This window comes from Ascaphus truei, chromosome 15 (genome assembly GCF_040206685.1).
Source record: "Ascaphus truei isolate aAscTru1 chromosome 15, aAscTru1.hap1, whole genome shotgun sequence".
In the NCBI taxonomy this organism is placed as follows: Eukaryota; Metazoa; Chordata; class Amphibia; order Anura; family Ascaphidae; genus Ascaphus; species Ascaphus truei.
Window position 1 is genome coordinate 9142165 of NC_134497.1, and position 23801 is coordinate 9165965.

The 23801-nt window shown below is 46.0% G+C and overlaps 1 protein-coding gene across 7 annotated transcripts in view; it reads right to left on the minus strand.

Moving 5' to 3' along the window:
- Window positions 1–3976: 3976 nt before the first annotated feature.
- MYT1 (myelin transcription factor 1) overlaps window positions 3977–23801 on the minus strand; it is an 87946-nt gene continuing 68121 nt past the window's right edge. For all 7 annotated transcript variants that reach the window (XM_075571522.1, XM_075571521.1, XM_075571520.1 and 4 more), the window contains 6 exons: window positions 16213–16296; window positions 12880–13101; window positions 12208–12299; window positions 11383–11486; window positions 10044–10187; window positions 3977–8635 (listed from right to left, as the gene is read on the minus strand). In XM_075571522.1, coding sequence (XP_075427637.1) covers window positions 8495–8635; window positions 10044–10187; window positions 11383–11486; window positions 12208–12299; window positions 12880–13101; window positions 16213–16296 — 787 coding nt within the window. In that variant the 3' untranslated portion in view covers window positions 3977–8494. The remainder of the gene's footprint in view (window positions 8636–10043; window positions 10188–11382; window positions 11487–12207; window positions 12300–12879; window positions 13102–16212; window positions 16297–23801) is intronic.

Consider the following 23801-nt stretch of genomic DNA (forward strand, 5'->3'; position numbering starts at 1 on the left):
GTGGGAGAGGTGAGGCGGTGCCGAGGAGCGTGCGGCGAGGCCCGTGGGTATGCTGTGGCCGCTCCCACGTGGATGTAAGGCGCCGGGGTGTGAGCTTGGGGGGGGGGGGTGTGAGCTTGGGGGGGGTGAGGTGTGTGTGTGTGTGTGACACTGTGTGTCCTTTGGCCCGTCACTCCGCCTCAGGCCAATGAGAGGTGTGCGGGGGCGGCCCAAGGGACCAATGAGATTTCCCCTAGGGACACCGGACATCCAGACAGGCAGGCAGGCAGGCAGGCAGGCAGGCAGGCAGGCAGGCATACAGTGCTTTCACTAATATAGTATAAGATTGACCTTTTAGTAAAAGCTCCAGAAATAAAATGAATAGCGCGCTGCTGGCAAAGGGAAGCTGCTGAGGTCCCTCCTCATCTCTCCAATGTCAGCCACAGATCAGTTAATTTGCAGAGTGTGTTGTAAAATATTCTGCTTGCAAAACAAACAGTATCAGCCTTTCTAGTTTCCATAGTTACTACTGTTTTCCTGGCAGAACAAGCATCTTTTTGTAACAGCTGCATTAAACATATACATGGCTAAAGGGGTTCAAATACATTGCATTTACTGCACAAAAAATATATGTGTGTGTGTGTGTGTGTGTGTGTGTGTATATATATATGTATACATACATACATACATACATACATACATACATACATACGTACAGTATATGTATATGTTAAAAGCAGTATCACCGCAGCACTACGAATAAAGAATTCAACTTCTCTCATCTTTATTTTCTTTTATTCCGGTCACCTATTTGCACAATGTTTTGGGGGAATATCCCCTTCATCAGTTGCCAAATTGTTTAATGCAGCAGTCCAAGCTGTCTTTTTTTTTTTTCTTAATTCATTTTTCCACCTTTAATATGCGCATCAACACAATCCACACAATGATACGTAATTAGCTAAGTTGCCGATCGAACCGTTCTCCTGTGATCAATCGGTGTAGATTCGGCTCGGGGGTTCACTAAATGGCTGTCAGGCCAGCAGAAGAGGACCCGAGATGCAAAGTTCTGTGGGGAAGATCATGTGACCAGGCAGTCACTAGATACAATTGGTGCACTGCTAGAGAGAGAGCAGGGCTCAAAAGGGGTGTGCCAGAGCCTGTTTCAGGTAAATGGTTGCTATAGAGACCAAAAAAATATTTTTTAAATGCTTAATTAAATACAGTATTTAAAAAAAATTATGTAGGATATTGCTTGGTCTGCAGCTTTAACATAACAGAACAAAGTGCACAACCAATATATACCCACAAGCCTATGTACAAGACACAGTATCTCCCATAACTTTTGGCGCCAAGGTACGTAATTTGTGACATTACTGAGAATTTCCATAATGGGCATTACCATGTAATGACATCATACAGCGTTAGTATTCATGAATACTTGGCATATTGTAATAAAACAAATACAGATATAAAATAACAGCATAACAAATATATAAATGCATATCATAAGAATCAGAACTAAATTGATTATCTACTACGGGCGCGGGGTCCCAGCCTGAGCTGCCAGACCAGCTCCGGAGAGAGGATATCAAGAGATAAAGCATAAAGGGAGTGAAACATGTGTTCCAATTACACTGACATAATAGCATAGTGTGCATGTATGTGTGTCTGTGTGTGTGTGTGTGTGTATATATATATATATATATTTATATATTTATATATACATGTAGAGGTATCAGTACCGTGTTAGCCGAGCTTCAATAATCAAAAAATAAATAGATGATACCGTTCTGTGGCTAACGAAATGCTTTTATTTGTGCGAGCTTTCGAGATACACTGATCTCTTCTTCCGGCGATGTTACAATATATATATATCTGACTAGTTAATTCCTCGTCCGCCGACAAACCGCATCCACATGTAAAAACGTGGTGACGTATGAGTGGCGCTTCACACGCTAAACGTGCTTCATCAGGAGTTACTGTATATATTTTGTGAAACTTGGACCCTAAATGCGAAGATAACTCAGAAGAATGAGACAATGCAAAGAAGTATGGAGAGATGCATGCTGGGTACTACCTGAAGAGACGTTAAAAAGAATGGGTGAGAAACCAAACCAGTGTCGGCGACATCATGACAAAGGTGAAGAAATGAAAATGACCATCGTGGGACAAAGCATGGTACTCGACTGGATCTCAAGAGAGATTAAAAGACCAAGATGACGACCAAAAGAAGGTGAGAGGATGAAATCGGAAAATTGAAGCAACATGGAGAAGAGAGGCTGTAACCGCAGGACCTGGGAGATCATTGGGGAGGCTTCATCCAGCAGTGGGGAGGGATGGGCTGGAGAGGATGGGATGAGGGAATGTGTGGGAGCGATGTGGAGAAGAGAGGCTGTAACCGCAGGACCTGGGAGATCATTGGGCAGGCTTCATCCAGCAGTGGGGAGACATGGGCTGGAGAGGATGGGATGAGGGAATGTGTGGGAGCGATGTGGAGAAGAGAGGCTGTAACCGTAGGACCTGGGAGATCACTGTGGAGGCTTCATCCAGCAGTGGGGAGACACGGGCTGGAGAGGATGGGATGAGGGAATGTGTGGGAGCGATGTGGAGAAGAGAGGCTGTGACCGCAGAACCTGGGAGGTCATTGGAGAGGCTTCATCCAGCAGTGGGGAGACACGAGCTGAAGAAGAAGATGATGATATGATACACTGTGTTCAGAAAAAAAGGGACCCCTTTTATATTTCATCATATCTTACAGAAAAATGACAACATTTTCATGAACATTTTAGCAATTGTAGGTCTGTCACAGTAGATTCTTGCATTTAAGAATTGTCTGATAATCTAATAAATATTCTTGGGAATTGGTGATGGAATGAAGACCTCATCAAGCGCATCGTTACAAAATGGTGTTTAGCGAAGAAGATAAGCGCGTTATAAAGTGCTTGAGACAGAGAAAGAAATATGGTCGAAAACGCTGACATAAAATGTTTTCTGATTAAAGTTGGTCGCTAGGAGGACTGAAAAAACAAATTCAGATCATTCAGCAGTGGGAGCAGCTGGATCAACACGGTATCGATGATGCAATCAGACAGCGTTTAATCAGGAGGACGACATTTCGAACACACACTTTGAACTCAAACTTTATAGTAATCTTAATGTCTCATATTAGATTACATGATAGAAGGAACCACAGGGCACAACGGATTTAGAATATCCAAACTCATTTATTGAGCCAACACAATGTTTCGACCTTGATGGTCTTTATCAAGTGACATAGTGGCACATTTATGCCACTATGTCACTTGATGAAGACCATCACGGTCGAAACGTTGTGCTGGCTCAATAAATGAGTTTGGATATTCTAAATCCGTTGTGCCCTGTGTTCCTTCTATCATCTACCCAGGACTGATTACAGGCTATCGTACAAACACTGGAGCACCGGTAACTGTATTATTTTTGTTCATATTTTGAGGAGTGCAGCATCTCTCTTATTTGTCAGATTAGATTACAACAGTTGAACACATTTACGAGCTACGAAGGAAAAAGTCCTATTTCTCGTTTAATGAACACGTACCTCCCGCAGCGTATCTGGTACTTGTTGACATGATACAGTGACATCAATGTAGTTAACATCAGTTGATTGTCCACATTGTGCTTCCCACATAGTGTTAATCTACATAACAGAGCTACAATATGGCACATTTTCATGGAGACAGCGAGAAATATATATGTTTTGATGAAAAACTAAAGGGGTCTCTTGCATGTGTGCGTGTGTTACACTAGGCTAACAGAACACTAACAACTCTATTACCTTATTGTTAACTGTATTCCTGTGCTCTACACATACATGCATACAATCTGTTACCTTTAACCCTTTATTAGTCACATGTATGTCACCTTACCTATACACATATATAGTAGTGTGAAATGTACGTCTGGCTGCAAACTAATAAAACCTCGAGAAAAAAAACCCCAAAGACATTCACAAGTAGAACTAGAGTTTTATTATGAAATTACTCTTCAAATACATCATGAAGTCATATTTGTTTTGTCGTTTCCCTGAGGGAGGGATCACAGTACTTGAGAGAAGAGAACAGAATAACAGGCAGCCTGCATTTTTTTTAAGCCTTCAATACAACCCTTTATTTTATTTTTTTAATATTAACAGGATTTCTTCACATAAACAATCACGTAACAGACTCACAAACATGACAAAATAAATATACAACGCGTTCACAAGTCCGTTTTTTTACTTAAATATTAAATAAATAAATACAGCATTTTCATATACTGTTATCAGTGCCCGGAACACAATGTCCCCCAGTCTGGCGATGAAGGAACCGCATTGCGCAGAAATACAACGCAGCTGCGTCCAGCACAGAAAAGGGGTTACGTTAAATTAAAATATGGAAAACGGAAAAATAAAACCAAAAATGTCTGTTTTCTTTTTCCCTTTCCCAGTTTTTTTTGTTTTTTTTCAAATGAAAAGAAACGGAAAAAAAAATATCAAAACTCCTCCTTTTATAAAATATCTTTAAAAAAATTCCCATCGTTAAAAGAATAAATAACAAAATATATAAAAAATAACTAGGTTTCATCAAAACTATTACTGTAGATAGAGTTTATTTTTCAGTGGAATATAATTTATTGTCAAAAGGTTTTTATTTTTTTCTCTCTTTTTTATTTTTATTATTTTTTATATTTTCGCTCTCTTCCCCTTATTACCGTGTGGTGTCCAGTTTAAAATAAGTAGAAAATGAATAAATAAAAAGTCAACTTTAAATAAATAGCAAAAAGTTCACATATGGTTTTCTGAATAAATTACAACAGAACTTGTCAAAAATTAAATAATTTACAAGATAATAAAACGAACTCCTTTTTATCCCAGGAAGTGCAGGTTTCCTACTGTTAAATACTAGCTGATTTGTATTCACAATGTATTTAGAGGAGAGTATTATTTACACGTGGGGAGTTCTGTTCTCACAATTCCTTCATGCTCATGTAGCAAACCCTTCTTAGAATAAAAGCTTATTTCTCAGAAGCAGCAGCGCTCTACTTCGTTAGAACTTGGACAAATTTTGTTCCGGGTAGGAACTGATGCGTCCCCATTTTTTATTTCTCTCCTGCTATTATCTGTTCCTCATTGATTTCACTTTACCCTGTATTTATAACTACACTGCAAAGCACTGTGTACAGTACACAACTGGAACTACAGACCAATCATATCACAACCGCTACCATATGGGAATATGCCAGGTGTTTCGATGGTCTTCCGCTGAAATGGTCATATAACAGTTATATACATCCCAATCACCATACAGTGCAAATACATTGCATACCATTTTTTCACAGTTGCTCCATATCTAGATCTACTTTACTTTGCTTTTTCTTAAAGAAGCGTTCTAGACCCCACTCTTGATTTCATACCCATGTCAGGTCTTAAAGTGCAGAGTAGCAGAGATACGCAGTGGTGTTTTGCACTGCAGCCCTCGAATGCTGAAGGAACTTGCAACATATCGTTCTAAAGGGTTAAAGTGAAATGTAATCAATAGCTAGAAACAGGGGATGGCATTTTAGAGAGAGAAGTATCAAACAGGTTTGTATATTGGTCTAAATAACAAAGCAAAGGGTTACTATTTCTCCCTGTTACACACCCTTCAGTGCTCCAGTACAAGTGCTGGGTGCAAGTGCTGATTCCACTGGGAATTTTTGATAAAGTTTGCTCTTTCGCCGGAAGCAGGATTTCATGCTTAATTACAAGTTACTGGCATTTTGTTTGCTGTATTATATATCTGAGAACTGCTGATTCTTTCCCCTGTAATGTTAAAGAAAATGCCCAAACAGAACCCATGGTTTTAGCATCAACAGCCTCATCTCAGTTGAATAATATTAATATGCACCTGTATTTATTGAATGCATTCCAATTATACTTCAGGGATGTTTGTGCAGCGACCTGTGGGGTGGAGGCCTAGCAGCTCTATACTGTTGCTCTTGGCTACATAGTGTCTCCGAGGGGAAGAGGGGAGAGTGGAATAATGATATTATTACTTAATTACAGGGGTCTATGTATCAGCGTAGAGAAAAGTGTGTTTAGACGCCATGCTCTGTGTATTGGAGCAGACCTGCGGCGTATGTAGGAACCGTTTCCTACATCTGATGCAAAATTTTAGACTTGCGCAAATAAAAAGGCAAAAAGAATGGCGCAGACAGATGCAGAATGTATTATATCTCATTATAATCTGTGCACCATGTAACTCTCCCCAACTCCTCCTACTGACTCTCCCCAAAGTGCAAGCTGGGACAGAGATGCAGAATGTGATACATCTCATTATAATCTGTGCACCATGTAACTCCCCCCCAACTCCTCCTACTGACTCTCCCCAAGGTGCAAACTGGGGCAGAGACGCAGAATGTGATACATCTCATTATAATCTGTGCACCATGTAACTCGCCCCAACTCCTCCTACTGACTCTCCCCAAGGTGCAAGCTGGGGCAGAGACGCAGAATGTGATACATCTCATTATAATCTGTGCACCATGTAACTCGCCCCAACTCCTCCTACTGACTCTCCCCAAGGTGCATGCTGGGACAGAGGCGCAGAATGTGATACATCTCATTATAATCTGTGCACCATGTAACTCCTCCCCAACTCCTGCTACTGACTCTCCCCAAGGGGCAAACTGGGGCAGAGATGCAGAATGTGATACATCTCATTATAATCTGTGCACCATGTAACTCCTCCCCAACTCCTCCTACTGACTCTCCCCAAGGTGCAAGCTGGGGCAGAGACGCAGAATGTGATACATCTCATTATAATCTGTGCACCATGTAACTCCTCCCCAACTCCTCCTACTGACTTTCCCCAAGGTGCAAGCTGGGGCAGAGACGCAGAATGCGATACATCTCATTATAATCTGTGCACCATGTAACTCCTCCCCAACTCCTCCTACTGACTCTCCCCAAGGTGCAAGCTGGGGCAGAGACACAGAATGCGATACATCTCATTATAATCTGTGCACCATGTAACTCCTCCCCAACTCCTCCTACTGACTTTCCCCAAGGTGCAAGCTGGGGCAGAGACGCAGAATGCGATACATCTCATTATAATCTGTGCACCATGTAACTCCTCCCCAACTCCTCCTACTGACTCTCCCCAAGGTGCAAGCTGGGGCAGAGACACAGAATGCGATACATCTCATTATAATCTGTGCACCATGTAACTCCTCCCCAACTCCTCCTACTGACTTTCCCCAAGGTGAAAGCTGGGGCAGAGACGCAGAATGCGATACATCTCATTATAATCTGTGCACCATGTAACTCCCCCCCCAACTCCTCCTACTAACTTTCCCCAAGGTGCAAGCTGGGGCAGAGACGCAGAATGTGATATATCTCATTATAATCTGTGCCCCATGTAACTCCCCCAACTCCTCCTTCTGACTCTCCCCAACGTGCAAACTGGGGCAGACAGGGAAAAATTTGAGCAAAATGCTTTGATACATATGTGCAGGGTAAAAAGGCTCCGTATTTTTTTCTCCAAAATTGCCTTGATACACAGACCCCCACAGATGGAAAGTCGCTGAGCCAGGAATCTAACCCAAAAGATGGTATTCAAGGCACACCGCCATTCCTGTAGAGGTTAAAGAGAGTAATGTAGCATGAATAAATATTCTCTCTCTATATATATATATCCTGCACTGCTGCACATTGGGGTACAAAGACTATCAGAAAATAGAATTCTAGAAATTAAAGACACTGGATCATTACAGATGAAGAGTCTGGTCTCCCCCACACACGCCATCACTGGGGTTACCATTATTGTTCTGACAGCAACAACTCCCCCCAAACTGATGTTAAGACAGAAAAATAAGGAACGATGCAGCTGGAAACACCAAAAGCTCCCTGAGAACCTTGTATCCTTTGCGCTTCCATTGGAATTTCAGAACTGCTCTCCGAATGTTTCGTACGGAAAAAGAAAAAAAAAAAGATGAAAAGAAGATTCTCCTTGTTTCTAATACTTGCAATGTCTTTGTCTTCCTCCTGCCAGTTCATTCTCGGAAAACACAAGGAGAGTGTGGGACAGACAACAGGTCAGCAGAGATAAAGCTGCAGTTTTGGCTTTGTGTTGGAATTGGTCCATGAACAAACCTCAGGGTTTCTGCTGAAGGTCAGTGATCTCACCGTGATCTCACCGTGATCTCACCGTGATCCAGTAGACACGGAAGGGATTAAGATGCCCAATTTCACTTGGTGGCCTTCATCACTAGTTGCACATGAGTTCCTACTTATGACCCAGTTTTCACCGCTGGATAGGTAAGCATGATCTCCCTTCCTGGTTTGCAAAGTCGAGACAGATACACTTGAAAAAGAAAAAAGTTCGGTTTCTGTTCAGATTTTCCAAATTGGCTTGGTTTTGTTTAACTTATTTTGGTCCTTTAAAGTTTTGCGATTCAATGCACGAGCCACCTTGGCTTGTGGACCTGAATACTTGAGTGGAATGTCCCTTATATGCTCACGCTACACCTGGATTCCTTTGACTGCTTGTTTGATACTTTCTAGCAAAGCTTTGTTCTCTGGGTTCTGGTAGCACTCCTGGTTTGTGTACATGTCAGTCAGGGTGTTCACATAGGCATCGAAATTCTGTTCACTGATTGGCTCCTATAAGAAACAAGAAGAGACAAATGTCCGGATTGAAATATGCCATATTAATATCTGCACCAAATGAGTCAATTCCATGAACAGACATACAGTAAGCTAAAAAAAAAGCTCCTATAGGCCGCACTTATAGTGCCGGCGACGGCGATGTCGGCTGAAAACAAATACATTGCCGCCGCCGCGTGCGCTTATAGTGCACGCGACGGAGCGACGTCGCCGTCGCAAAAACCTGAAGCTGGCAAAATGTGATTTTTCACGTGACGGCCCTTGAACAAATCAAATTGCCGGAAACCCGCGCCGCCGTCGCCCGGCGAAACATAACTTTCGCCGGTGGCGACGGAGACGGGTGACATCACCCGTCGTGTCGCCGTCGCCGTCGCCATCGACGGCACTATAGGCACAGTCTAACATTTCGTTGTGTATCCGAGTCGCACATTTCCCGGCGCAATCATGCAGCAGATTTTAATCACAAGGGTATTTTTTAATTGTAAAAGATATTTTTTTGTTTGCAGTTGTGATTTTTGACACAGTTGTTGATACCGCTGTAACTTTGGCATCACGGTAGCATTCATACCTCAATTATTTATGATCACTTACCTAGCCCGTAACAAAGATAACATGCTATTAGTATTCCATGGAGTTGGAAGTGACATAGTTACATGAGAGGTGGGGTTGGAACAAGACCTATGTCCATCAAGTTCAACCTGTGTTAAATTTAGACGACAGATACTTTATCCTATATTAGTACTTACAGTATATTGATCCAGAGGCAGGCAAACAAAAAAACCTCAGTGACATATCATCTAATGATATCTCACAAGGGTGGAAATAAAATTAATTCCTTCCTGACTCCAATAATTGGCAATCAGATTACTCCCTGAATCAACATCCTTCCCATGTTTACTTATTTGGTATATCCCTCTAAACCTTTCCTTTCTAAAAAGATGCTAAGCCTTGAAGATATCTATTGTATCTGCCATCACAGTGTGAATTCCACATATAGCTCAACCCCCTTATAACGCTGTGCTTGGGGTCCAAAGAATCACATCGCGCTATAAGCGGATCGCGTTAGAAATAAAGTACAATTGTATGCATTGTACAATAAAGTATTTAAGACACCAATAATCCTGTTGTAAAGTATTCATAAATCCGAAAATTGGGAGCCGCGCTTGCATCGCGTTATAAGCAGATTCGCGTTGTAACGGATCGCGTCATAACGGGGTTGAGCTGTAGTAACTGCCCTTACTGTAAAGAACCCTTTCCTTTGTTGCTGGTGAAATCTCCTTTCCTCCAACCTTAAGGGATAAAGCTGCGCTTTTAGGGTTAAAAAGAGTAACATGAGCTCATACAACCCCTGTATTTATTTTGCTAGGTGGGACTGCAGCTTTAAAATGCCTTTTTTTGTACTCACCATGTGTGGAAGGCGGATGTTGGTAAGACTTCGGATTAGGGCCTGGCTTAACCCCGACAGTTCCACAAACAGTGCTTCGTTCTGCTCCTCTATAACCTTATTCTCATCTTCAATGTTTTTCAAGTTCTTTTCCATTGATGTTATCTGTAGTAATTGGAAGGTAATAAGTACTATCCATCCAAGCTTTGTAGGTTTCTCCTATCAATAATATAATGTGGCTGGCCCCTCCAGTTATACTTCTAACACCTTCAAAACCAGAGGGGTCTGAAACACATTGTGTAGCAATGCACTACAGCCGTTATGGTATTGAAGTGATTACACTTAATGATCGATAGGCCTAGCCCCAATCTGTGCTTGGAGCAATCTAGATTCTCTTAATGCACCAATAATGCAGCATGCTCAGGAAGCCTCTGCTTCCCTTATGTTCTTGATGTATGTATCTCTTTATTTATATAGCGCCGTTAATGTACATAGCGCTTCACAGCAGTGATATACATGACAATCATATAAATAACAAATAACATAAATAAAACATAAAGGGAAGAAGCGCTTCAGACATAAAAGTGACATTTTGGAAAAGGAGTCCATGCTCCGAAGAGCTTACAATCTAATTGGTATGTTGGAAGAACATACAGAGACAGTAGGAGGGCGTTCTGGTAAGTGCGTCTGCAGGGGGCCAAGATTTATATATGAGGTGTAAAGTATCAGCCACAGTGCTACTCATATGCTTCGTTAAGCAGGTGTGTTTTAAGGTGGGTCTTAAAGGTGGATAGAGAGGGTGCTAGTCGGATATTGAGGGGAAGGGCACTCCAGAGGTGTGGGGCAGTCAGTGAGAAAGCTTTAAGGTAGATGAGGGCTTTAGATACAAAGGGGGTAGAGAAGACATCCTTGAGCTGAATGCAAGAGCCGGCATGGTGTATAGTGAGAAATTTGGGCTGAGATGTAACAGGGGGCAGAAGAGTTTAAAGCTTTAAAAGTGAGGAGGAGAATTGAGTGTGTGATACGGGATTTGATAGGAAGCCAGGGGAGGGATTTCAGCAGGGGAGACACTGAGACAGATTTAGGAAAGAGTAGAGTAGACAAATAAGGAAGGATTGACAGCAATGGGCTAAGGTTTTGTGAAGAGTTTAATTAAAATTAACTTTACACCGTGGGTTCAAGACAAAGCTAGCAGTGGGGTCAGAATTACAGCTAAAAGCAGTGACTGGTTGGAAGCCATCACTAGTTTTGGTAAAAGATGACAACATTTGGTCTTAAAGCAACAGGCCTAATACACGTAAGAAAGATGAAGGTCTGGTCTCTGTTGATGGATGAGATGAGATGAGACAAGTATGCTGACCTGAGTTTGGAGGTTCACCATGTCTGTTTCCATCTCTGTGTTGGATTCGTTGAGTTCGTTAATCTCTTTGTTAAGCTGTTTAATTTCTTCATCGTTTTCTAGGACTGTGTGAAGGAGGAAATAGTGAGTTAAGAACTCTGATTTTATACTGCGTAGGTTATTGAACCCCTACATCCTCCAGTCATGGACCGGTGCTGTAGAAGTAATAACTTTGCTGTGAAGTGACCACTTTGCTCCAGAGAAAATCATTAATACCATTTTGCACCAGCATGTTTGCCATTTGAGATGATGGATAAGTTCAATTATAAATCGTGTGATGTGTTTGCACTGGTGCAAAAGTTCAGTTACACTGTAATAAATCACATTCCTTATTTTTTTTATAAGGGATCCACTTTTTGTACATCTCCGTTTTAATGTAGTGAAAATGATCTCCGGGAAGTTTCTGAGTGAGCACAAACAGAAAAATGAACATGCTTATTTTTAGGTCATTTATTGCAAAACAGTGAACTTGGTGGAAGTTGTCACGTTTTAGTAAAAACACTTGTGAGTCACTTTCTCTTACTGTGCCTTAGCCAAGAAAGGTTACATTGTAAGCTTTTGGGGTTTCGACATTCTCTGTTAAAAAAAAACAATAGGCTGCATTCAGTGTCAGCACTTTATACGGATAAAGGATTATTGTTATTATCTATTAAATGATGCAGTGAGCTACTGAACGTGATCTCTTAAACTGGACAGGTAAACAGTACTCTAGATTCCCAGCATGCAGAGACTACTATATATTTGCATGGATCGCAAGCAATCAGCATCCATATCTCACCCACTTACCATCGCTGGTCTTGAATTTTGTGCCAAGAAGTTCATCCCCTGAGAGTTTCCCCTTCTTCCCAGCAAAAGCAGCTCGTGGACATCCGGACAAACTGAGCACAACACATTAGAAGAATTTTAGGAGAGGCCCAGGTGACCTGTCGTCCCAAAGCACAGTGGCCCAAACGTACGAAGCAGTTGTCTACCAGAAGACAACTTCTGGCTCTGGAAGACACCTTAAAGCCTATAGAAGACGATGAGGCGTCTTTCACCAGTGGAAGGTTCTTATGGCAGAAGACGGCTTGGTAAATATGGGTACACTGCTGTAGATAATCATATTTTCTCCAACACTAGGTCTTGGAGTGAATATATGACTGTAGTTCTGGAACCCAAGCTTGGCTGCTTAATGCTTTAAGGCTTATGGGAAAATTCCTGTGAAAAGGAGGATTTGTAACCTAAAACATGGCACACTTGGTGAGTTCATTGACCACACTACATCTTCAGTTGAAGCGCTGAAGACTGGTACAGTCTTGGAGAACCTGGTCAGAGTGAATGTGATCTATAGTGCTTTCTGTCTCTCCAAAAGAGGAAAATACTACAAGATGTCACCAGTGGGATAAAAGTAAAGCAGAGGTGCTATGGTAAAAGGATGTGAGAAGAAGTGTGGGACAGCTGCTTTATATCTGCTTGTACCTCCTGTGAGTGAGGAAGCTGCCATTGGCGTGACCTGTCCCATCGCACCCTGGGGTGGGGCAGGAGGGACCCTCATTCTTCAGGGACTTCCATGAGAATGCAGAGCCATTGAGAGCCCCCTCTTTCTGCCGGCGAGCTGCCAGCGGACACCCGGATGCACTGCGGTGGGACGCGTATTTACCACTGATGTGCCCCAGCCCATCACAGCCCGGAACGGGGCACCTAAACCACGGAGAGAAGAGAAAGTATAAGGAACCCGGTGGAGATGAATATTTGCATCCTATATAACAAATGTATATATCCAGAGTGCGTTATTTCTGAGAGCTCACGGGGGCACAATGACTTGTGCTACTAATCTGGGCTCAAGGAGAAGCTCCTTGGCAATGTCACTGCCGTTTGAAGTGGGTGATCCCGATTCTAATCCCAGTGTCAGATCCCTGTGATCCCGATTCTAATCCCAGTGTCAGATCCCTGTGATCCCGATTCTAATCCCAGTGTCAGATCCCTGTGACCTTGGGAAATCCCGATTCTAATCCCAGTGTCAGATCCCTGTGACCTTGGGGGATCCCGATTCTAATCCCAGTGTCAGATCCCTGTGACCTTGGGGGATCCCGTTTATAATCCCAGTGTCAGATCCCTGTGACCTTGGGGGATCCCGTTTATAATCCCAGTGTCAGATCCCTGTGACCTTGGGGGATCCCGTTTATAATCCCAGTGTCAGATCCCTGTGACTTTGGGGGATCCCGATTATAATCCCAGTGTCAGATCCCTGTGACCTTGGGGGATCCTGATTATAATCCCAGTGTCAGATCCCTGTGACCTTGGGGGATCCCGATTATAATCCCAGTGTCAGATCCCTGTGACCTTGGCAAATAACCAAATATTCCCTGTGCCTCAGGAACCAACATTAGATTGTATACTGTAAGGGGCAGGGACTCACTGTGTCTGCAAAATTCTATATACAGCACTGCGTACACTGACAGCGATATATAATAACTAGCATTAGAAAATATACCAAAGGCGGTGCATCCATAGAGATAGGCATTACTATTTTCATACCAAATATACATTGCATATTGCATATGTTGTTCCTGGCTCTTTCTATCTCTGATAATAAAGGACAAGTCAGCTGAAGGTGGTCTTCGTATTTATGATTATCAGCCATTTACAATGTATTGATTGTTCCCTTAAGAGCTTTTATATTGTTTATCCCCATCCATGTGTTCAATTTGGTGCAGAATAATCCCTATTACAAGTCATGGGGTCTTAAATTCAACCAAACCCATCACTAATAATGAGAGCAGCAAATTTCAGAGAAATAGTCCCCTCCGTAATCACGGACTTTGCTGTGTGAGATCTTAGCATTTGTTTTATGCCTTTTCTTTTTAATAAAGACTGAGTAGCATACAGTAGCTGCGCCATCACATATATATTTTTTTTTAATTAATCTGGAGAAAAAAAAATGCTGATCTTGACTTTAATCGTTTGCAAGGACAGCGCAATTCTCTCCTAATATCTGTGCCAGCAGGATCCGTGCGAAACGCGTAACAGCCCTGTGTGTGTGTGTGTGTGATCACAAGCAAATTACTGCGTCCTCCAGAGATAAATCCCAATATATTCCACCTTTACGGTATGAATGTTACCCATTGTACAATGCTCGCTCTCTTTCTGTAAGCAATAAACGTCAGCAGAGATCTGCGCTTCCCCTTTAGTGCTTTGTTGTTGTTTGCGTTTATAAATGAGGTGACATTTCTGCTTTGCGTGACATGCCAGCGACACCTAGTCAGTTTCTCACCAATTTGCTCTTGACACAAGATCATTTTGGAGAGGGGAGTGATTTCCCATCGCATCTGCAGTCATTTGCTTAAAGGATGATTAACAAAGCGAGGTGGAATGAATGAGTCTTCCCTCAGTGGGGGTTGCAGGACCCCGGATAGCTCTAAGCAGCTTGTAGCACTCTGATGGACTCACAGAATAGCTGCCGTGCTATTTAAGTGTCAGCCTGCTTAGACCAACCGCTGAGGGTAGCTATTGATAGAATATACGTTGCCTACCCCCTGGAACATTTTGCACTTGGCAGCCATGGGATATTATACATTTATTGTTATTGCATAACAAGGTTTCACCATATATGCTGCCACTTTTACCTCCACTAAATAACCCAGTAATATGAGCTGGTTTTGTGCGCTGCGTCTTGGGATTTAAACGCATGTTATCCTTTTGCCTTCTTCATTGAAGCATTAACTCTGGCACGCACAACCTTCTAAACGATGAAATGCTCCTCAAGGTGACGCACAAGGTGTGCCGCTACAGATGAAGTCTTCCGTTCGGACGTGTCCTCCTCGCACCTCCGGCACGGCAATCTCCCCCCCGCGCGCCACGCGCACGAGAAGAATGCGCGCGCTTCACCCGGCTTTTTTACGAGCCGTAGCGGGTGAAAGAGCACCGCGGGGAGGCACAAATTCCCGCCGCAGGCACCTAACAGACTGCACACGGAGCGTGCCTGGAGGCACGACAGAACCAAAGACCGCATCTGTATGTACCTGATGGGAGGTCCACATGGGACCTGAGACGTTGTCTTTCCACTGTTCTTGGCTGTCACATTAAATGGGGAACTTCATTATGAACTTGTGTGATACTTTGTATCTCTGTCCTAGAGGAGACCGGCACTCTGAAGAAATTGTTTGCCTGTGTTGCGTTGGCTGCACAAGCCGGATTCTCCTCGCCTGAGGCTGTTTCCCTGCACTTAGGAATTGTACTATAATTTAATACACAATGTATACAGGAAATGTGACGACAGATAATAACCCTCTGGCACTCTTAGTCTGAGTCTTTCTCCAATGTAGTATAAAAACACAGCCTTTGCTTAGCTCTTGTGCATATTCCACGCATGGCTTGGATATTAGTATTGACCTCACTATTGAAGGCATTGAACCTCTATGTAAGACAACCGCTGCATCCCATTCACAACGCAACACCAACTGGCTGTCACTACTTGCCGTACTCTACAACTAGCAGAGCTTGGCAATCAGGACTGGGATAATGGCATGTGAAAGTCAGAGAAGGCCTCTTTGCTACACACACAATCCCGTTCCAGTAGCACTGCATCGACTAACAGCAAAGAAAGACCAATGGCTTCAACTGCTCTTTCCTTTTTTTGTTTAAAGTCGGTGTAAAGCTTTTGCCTCTGTTTCCATATCTCCCCATTTTGGGAAATCATTTTTTAATCGCTTTATTATTTTCAGATCTGCCAGAAAAGCTGCCAAGCCTTTGAACCTGTAGGATCTTTTGTGCATTAAGTCGTTTCTTTCCTACTGATCAGGTTCCACTTACTTCATTAGTTCTGGGTCATCCTTGTCATCCTTAGTGGGTGTAATTTTCATCCCGCTTTTCTTGGCACGAGGACAGCCTGACAAGCTATAATTGGAGAGAAGAAGCAGCGTTTATTGTTGTGTTCTGTGCATGGACAGAACCCCACATAAGTTTTCTTCCCAGGCAGGGTAGAGGAAAATCCAAGGATGCTGCATAATTGCCATGAACCCATCAATGCAACACACTGCAGGACCCAGGCAATGCAACACACTGCAGGACCCAGGCAACGCAACACACTGCAGGACCCAGGCAATGCAACACACTGCAGGACCCAGGCAATGCAACACACTGCAGAACCCAGGCAATGCAACACACTGCAGAACCCAGGCAATGCAACACACTGCAGAACTCATCAATGCAACACACTGCAGAACCCAGGCAATGCAACACACTGCAGAACCCAGGCAATGCAACACACTGCAGAACCCAGGCAATGCAACACACTGCAGAACCCATCAATGCAACACACTGCAGAACCCAGGCAATGCAACACACTGCAGGACCCAGGCAATGCAACACACTGCAGAACCCAGGCAATGCAACACACTGCAGGACCCAGACAATGCAACACACTGCAGGACCCAGGCAATGCAACACACTGCAGAACCCAGGCAATGCAACACACTGCAGGACCCAGGCAATGCAACACACTGCAGGACCGAGGCAATGCAACACACTGCAGGAACCAGGCAATGCAACACACTGCAGGACCCAGGCAATGGAACACACTGCAGGACCCAGGCAATGCAACACACTGCAGAACCCAGGCAATGCAACACACTGCAGAACCCATGCAATGCAACACACTGCAGAACCCATCAATGCAACACACTGCAGAACCCAGGCAATGCAACACACTGCAGGACCCATCAATGCAACACACTACAGAACCCAGTCAATGCAACACACTGCAGAACCCATCAATGCAACACACTGCAGAACCCAGGCAATGCAACACACTGCAGGACCCATCAATGCAACACAGTGCAGAACCCAGTCAATGCAACACACTGCAGAACCCATCAATGCAACACACTGCAGAACCCAGGCAATGCAACACACTGCAGGACCCAGGCAATGCAACACACTGCAGAACCCATCAATGCAACACACTGCAGAACCCAGGCAATGCAACACACTGCAGAACCCATCAATGCAACACACTGCAGAACCCAGGCAATGCAACACACTGCAGGACCCAGGCAATGCAACACACTGCAGAACCCAGGCAATGCAACACACTGCAGGACCCAGACAATACAACACACTGCAGGACCCAGGCAATGCAACACACTGCAGGACCCAGGCAATGCAACACACTGCAGGAACCAGGCAACGCAACACACTGCAGGACCCAGGCAATGCAACACACTGCAGAACCCATCAAAGCAACACATTGCAGAACCCAGGCAATGCAACACACTTCAGAACCCAGGCAATGCAACACACTGCAGGACCCATCAATGCAACACACTGCAGAACCCATCAATGCAACACACTGCAGAACCCAGGCAATGCAACACTGCAGAACCCATCAAAGCAACACATTGCAGAACCCAGGCAATGCAACACACTGCAGAACCCAGGCAATGCAACACACTGCAGGACCCATCAATGCAACACACTGCAGAACCCATCAATGCAACACACTGCAGGACCCAGGCAATGCAACACACTGCAGAACCCAGGCAATGCAACACACTGCAGGACCCAGACAATACAACACACTGCAGGACCCAGGCAATGCAACACACTGCAGGACCCAGGCAATGCAACACACTGCAGGAACCAGGCAACGCAACACACTGCAGGACCCAGGCAATGCAACACACTGCAGAACCCAGGCAATGCAACACTGCAGAACCCATCAAAGCAACACATTGCAGAACCCAGGCAATGCAACACATTGCAGAACCCAGGCAATGCAACACACTGCAGAACCCAGGCAATGCAACACATTGCAGAACCCAGGCAATGCAACACACTGCAGAACCCAGGCAATGCAACACACTGCAGAACCCAGGCAATGCAACACACTGCAGAACCCAGGCAATGCAACACACTGCAGAACTCATCAATGCAACACACTGCAGAACCCAGGCAATGCAACACACTGCAGAACCCAGGCAATGCAACACACTGCAGAACCCAGGCAATGCAACACACTGCAGAACCCATCAATGCAACACACTGCAGAACCCAGGCAATGCAACACACTGCAGGACCCAGGCAATGCAACACACTGCAGAACCCAGGCAATGCAACACACTGCAGGACCCAGACAATGCAACACACTGCAGGACCCAGGCAATGCAACACACTGCAGAACCCAGGCAATGCAACACACTGCAGGACCCAGGCAATGCAACACACTGCAGGACCGAGGCAATGCAACACACTGCAGGAACCAGGCAATGCAACACACTGCAGGACCCAGGCAATGGAACACACTGCAGGACCCAGGCAATGCAACACACTGCAGAACCCAGGCAATGCAACACACTGCAGAACCCATGCAATGCAACACACTGCAGAACCCATCAATGCAACACACTGCAGAACCCAGGCAATGCAACACACTGCAGGACCCATCAATGCAACACACTACAGAACCCAGTCAATGCAACACACTGCAGAACCCATCAATGCAACACACTGCAGAACCCAGGCAATGCAACACACTGCAGGACCCATCAATGCAACACAGTGCAGAACCCAGTCAATGCAACACACTGCAGAACCCATCAATGCAACACACTGCAGAACCCAGGCAATGCAACACACTGCAGGACCCAGGCAATGCAACACACTGCAGAACCCATCAATGCAACACACTGCAGAACCCAGGCAATGCAACACACTGCAGAACCCATCAATGCAACACACTGCAGAACCCAGGCAATGCAACACACTGCAGGACCCAGGCAATGCAACACACTGCAGAACCCAGGCAATGCAACACACTGCAGGACCCAGACAATACAACACACTGCAGGACCCAGGCAATGCAACACACTGCAGGACCCAGGCAATGCAACACACTGCAGGAACCAGGCAACGCAACACACTGCAGGACCCAGGCAATGCAACACACTGCAGAACCCATCAAAGCAACACATTGCAGAACCCAGGCAATGCAACACACTTCAGAACCCAGGCAATGCAACACACTGCAGGACCCATCAATGCAACACACTGCAGAACCCATCAATGCAACACACTGCAGAACCCAGGCAATGCAACACTGCAGAACCCATCAAAGCAACACATTGCAGAACCCAGGCAATGCAACACACTGCAGAACCCAGGCAATGCAACACACTGCAGGACCCATCAATGCAACACACTGCAGAACCCATCAATGCAACACACTGCAGGACCCAGGCAATGCAACACACTGCAGAACCCAGGCAATGCAACACACTGCAGGACCCAGACAATACAACACACTGCAGGACCCAGGCAATGCAACACACTGCAGGACCCAGGCAATGCAACACACTGCAGGAACCAGGCAACGCAACACACTGCAGGACCCAGGCAATGCAACACACTGCAGAACCCAGGCAATGCAACACTGCAGAACCCATCAAAGCAACACATTGCAGAACCCAGGCAATGCAACACATTGCAGAACCCAGGCAATGCAACACACTGCAGAACCCAGGCAATGCAACACATTGCAGAACCCAGGCAATGCAACACACTGCAGAACCCATCAATGCAACACACTGCAGAACCCAGGCAATGCAACACACTGCAGAACCCATCAATGCAACACACTGCAGGACCCAGACAATACAACACACTGCAGGACCCAGGCAATGCAACACACTGCAGAACCCATCAATGCAACACACTGCAGGACCCAGACAATACAACACACTGCAGGACCCAGGCAATGCAACACACTGCAGGACCCAGGCAATGCAACACACTGCAGAACCCATCAATGCAACACACTGCAGAACCCAGGCAATGCAACACACTGCAGAACCCAGGCAATGCAACACACTGCAGGACCCATCAATGCAACACAGTGCAGAACCCAGTCAATGCAACACACTGCAGAACCCATCAATGCAACACACTGCAGAACCCAGGCAATGCAACACACTGCAGGACCCAGGCAATGCAACACACTGCAGAACCCATCAATGCAACACACTGCAGAACCCAGGCAATGCAACACACTGCAGAACCCATCAATGCAACACACTGCAGAACCCAGGCAATGCAACACACTGCAGGACCCAGGCAATGCAACACACTGCAGAACCCAGGCAATGCAACACACTGCAGGACCCAGACAATACAACACACTGCAGGACCCAGGCAATGCAACACACTGCAGGACCCAGGCAATGCAACGCACTGCAGGAACCAGGCAACGCAACACACTGCAGGACCCAGGCAATGCAACACACTGCAGAACCCATCAAAGCAACACATTGCAGAACCCAGGCAATGCAACACACTGCAGAACCCAGGCAATGCAACACACTGCAGGACCCATCAATGCAACACACTGCAGAACCCATCAATGCAACACACTGCAGAACCCAGGCAATGCAACACTGCAGAACCCATCAAAGCAACACATTGCAGAACCCAGGCAATGCAACACACTGCAGAACCCAGGCAATGCAACACACTGCAGGACCCATCAATGCAACACACTGCAGAACCCAGGCAATGCAACACACTGCAGGACCCAGGCAATGCAACACACTGCAGAACCCAGGCAATGCAACACACTGCAGGACCCAGACAATACAACACACTGCAGGACCCAGGCAATGCAACACACTGCAGGACCCAGGCAATGGAACACACTGCAGGACCCAGGCAATGCAACACACTGCAGAACCCAGGCAATGCAACACACTGCAGAACCCATGCAATGCAACACACTGCAGAACCCATCAATGCAACACACTGCAGAACCCAGGCAATGCAACACACTGCAGGACCCATCAATGCAACACACTACAGAACCCAGTCAATGCAACACACTGCAGAACCCATCAATGCAACACACTGCAGAACCCAGGCAATGCAACACACTGCAGGACCCATCAATGCAACACAGTGCAGAACCCAGTCAATGCAACACACTGCAGAACCCATCAATGCAACACACTGCAGAACCCAGGCAATGCAACACACTGCAGGACCCAGGCAATGCAACACACTGCAGAACCCATCAATGCAACACACTGCAGAACCCAGGCAATGCAACACACTGCAGAACCCATCAATGCAACACACTGCAGAACCCAGGCAATGCAACACACTGCAGGACCCAGGCAATGCAACACACTGCAGAACCCAGGCAATGCAACACACTGCAGGACCCAGACAATACAACACACTGCAGGACCCAGGCAATGCAACACACTGCAGGACCCAGGCAATGCAACACACTGCAGGAACCAGGCAACGCAACACACTGCAGGACCCAGGCAATGCAACACACTGCAGAACCCATCAAAGCAACACATTGCAGAACCCAGGCAATGCAACACACTGCAGAACACAGGCAATGCAACACACTGCATGACCCATCAATGCAACACACTGCAGAACCCATCAATGCAACACACTGCAGAACCCAGGCAATGCAACACTGCAGAACCCATCAAAGCAACACATTGCAGAACCCAGGCAATGCAACACACTGCAGAACCCAGGCAATGCAACACACTGCAGGACCCATCAATGCAACACACTGCAGAACCCATCAATGCAACACACTGCAGGACCCAGGCAATGCAACACACTGCAGAACCCAGGCAATGCAACACACTGCAGGACCCAGACAATACAACACACTGCAGGACCCAGGCAATGCAACACACTGCAGGACCCAGGCAATGCAACACACTGCAGGAACCAGGCAACGCAACACACTGCAGGACCCAGGCAATGCAACACACTGCAGGACCCAGGCAATGCAACACACTGCAGAACCCAGGCAATGCAACACTGCAGAACCCATCAAAGCAACACATTGCAGAACCCAGGCAATGCAACACATTGCAGAACCCAGGCAATGCAACACACTGCAGAACCCAGGCAATGCAACACATTGCAGAACCCAGGCAATGCAACACACTGCAGAACCCATCAATGCAACACACTGCAGAACCCAGGCAATGCAACACACTGCAGAACCCATCAATGCAACACACTGCAGGACCCAGACAATACAACACACTGCAGGACCCAGGCAATGCAACACACTGCAGAACCCATCAAAGCAACACACTGCAGAACCCATCAATGCAACACACTGCAGAACCCATCAAAGCAACACACTGCAGAACCCATCAATGCAACACACTGCAGGACCCAGGCAATGCAACACACTGCAGGACCCAGGCAATGCAACACACTGCAGAACCCAGGCAATGCAACACTGCAGAACCCATCAATGCAACACACTGCAGGACCCATCAATGCAACACACTGCAGGACCCATCAATGCAACACACTGCAGGACCCAGGCAATGCAACACACTGCAGAACCCATCAATGCAACACACTGCAGGACCCAGACAATACAACACACTGCAGGACCCAGGCAATGCAACACACTGCAGGACCCAGGCAATGCAACACACTGCAGGACCCATCAATGCAACACACTGCAGGACCCAGGCAATGCAACACACTGCAGGACCCAGGCAATGCAACACACTGCAGAACCCACAAGGGAATAAAAGTAAGTCACATTTTAGTTAACTATAGGGCCGTGGATATAGTAGGCGCGCGCGCAACGTCGGCCAAACAATCTGTGGCCTGATATCCACATAGATGGGGACGCTTGGCGGAGGTGTGGCTGTGACGTCCAGAGGCTGGTTCGCCCTCATTGGCTGAAGCGCTCACGTGACCCGGTGGTCACGCGACACAAACAAAATCGTCTGCTGGAAAATCTGCCGCTTCCACGCGCTTCGTCGCGTGTGCGCTCCAGCGCACTATGGCCGGCCCCATAGATCCCCTGCATTTTGTTAGAGCCGCGCGCGCCATCGCTCGCACCGTGGCCATGGCCATGGCCTTAGAATCAAAATTGTACAGTCTCCGGAAAACTTGTTTTGACGCGTTGCCCGCGATGAGGGCGGATAGTCCCTAGAAGATGAGCAAATGGCCATGACACACGGCGTACATCATAGGGGCCTCTGGAGTGGCACTTTTCATCACGATGCACGCTGTACGCCATTAGGGCACTGAAGGGGATCATGCAGAACCTCTGCCCAGTACAATAACCAACGTCAGATTCTAGAACCAAGGCATTTCAGGGGTGCCCAAATGGTTTGTGCTGTGCCCCCCTGCCTGCTCTCCCCCACTGCTCGAGCCCCCTTCACCTTGTATCAAGCGTCAAATTGTGCCGCGGGTCATGCGATGTCACATCACGTGACCCCGTGGCGGCATTTAACGCCGCGTTTTCATGGCGACACGTCACACAAAGACATCTGAATCAAAGTAAGTGAGTTACAGAGGCCTGTAATTTAATTTAAATGCCTTGGGGAAGAGCACGGGGCCTCTGT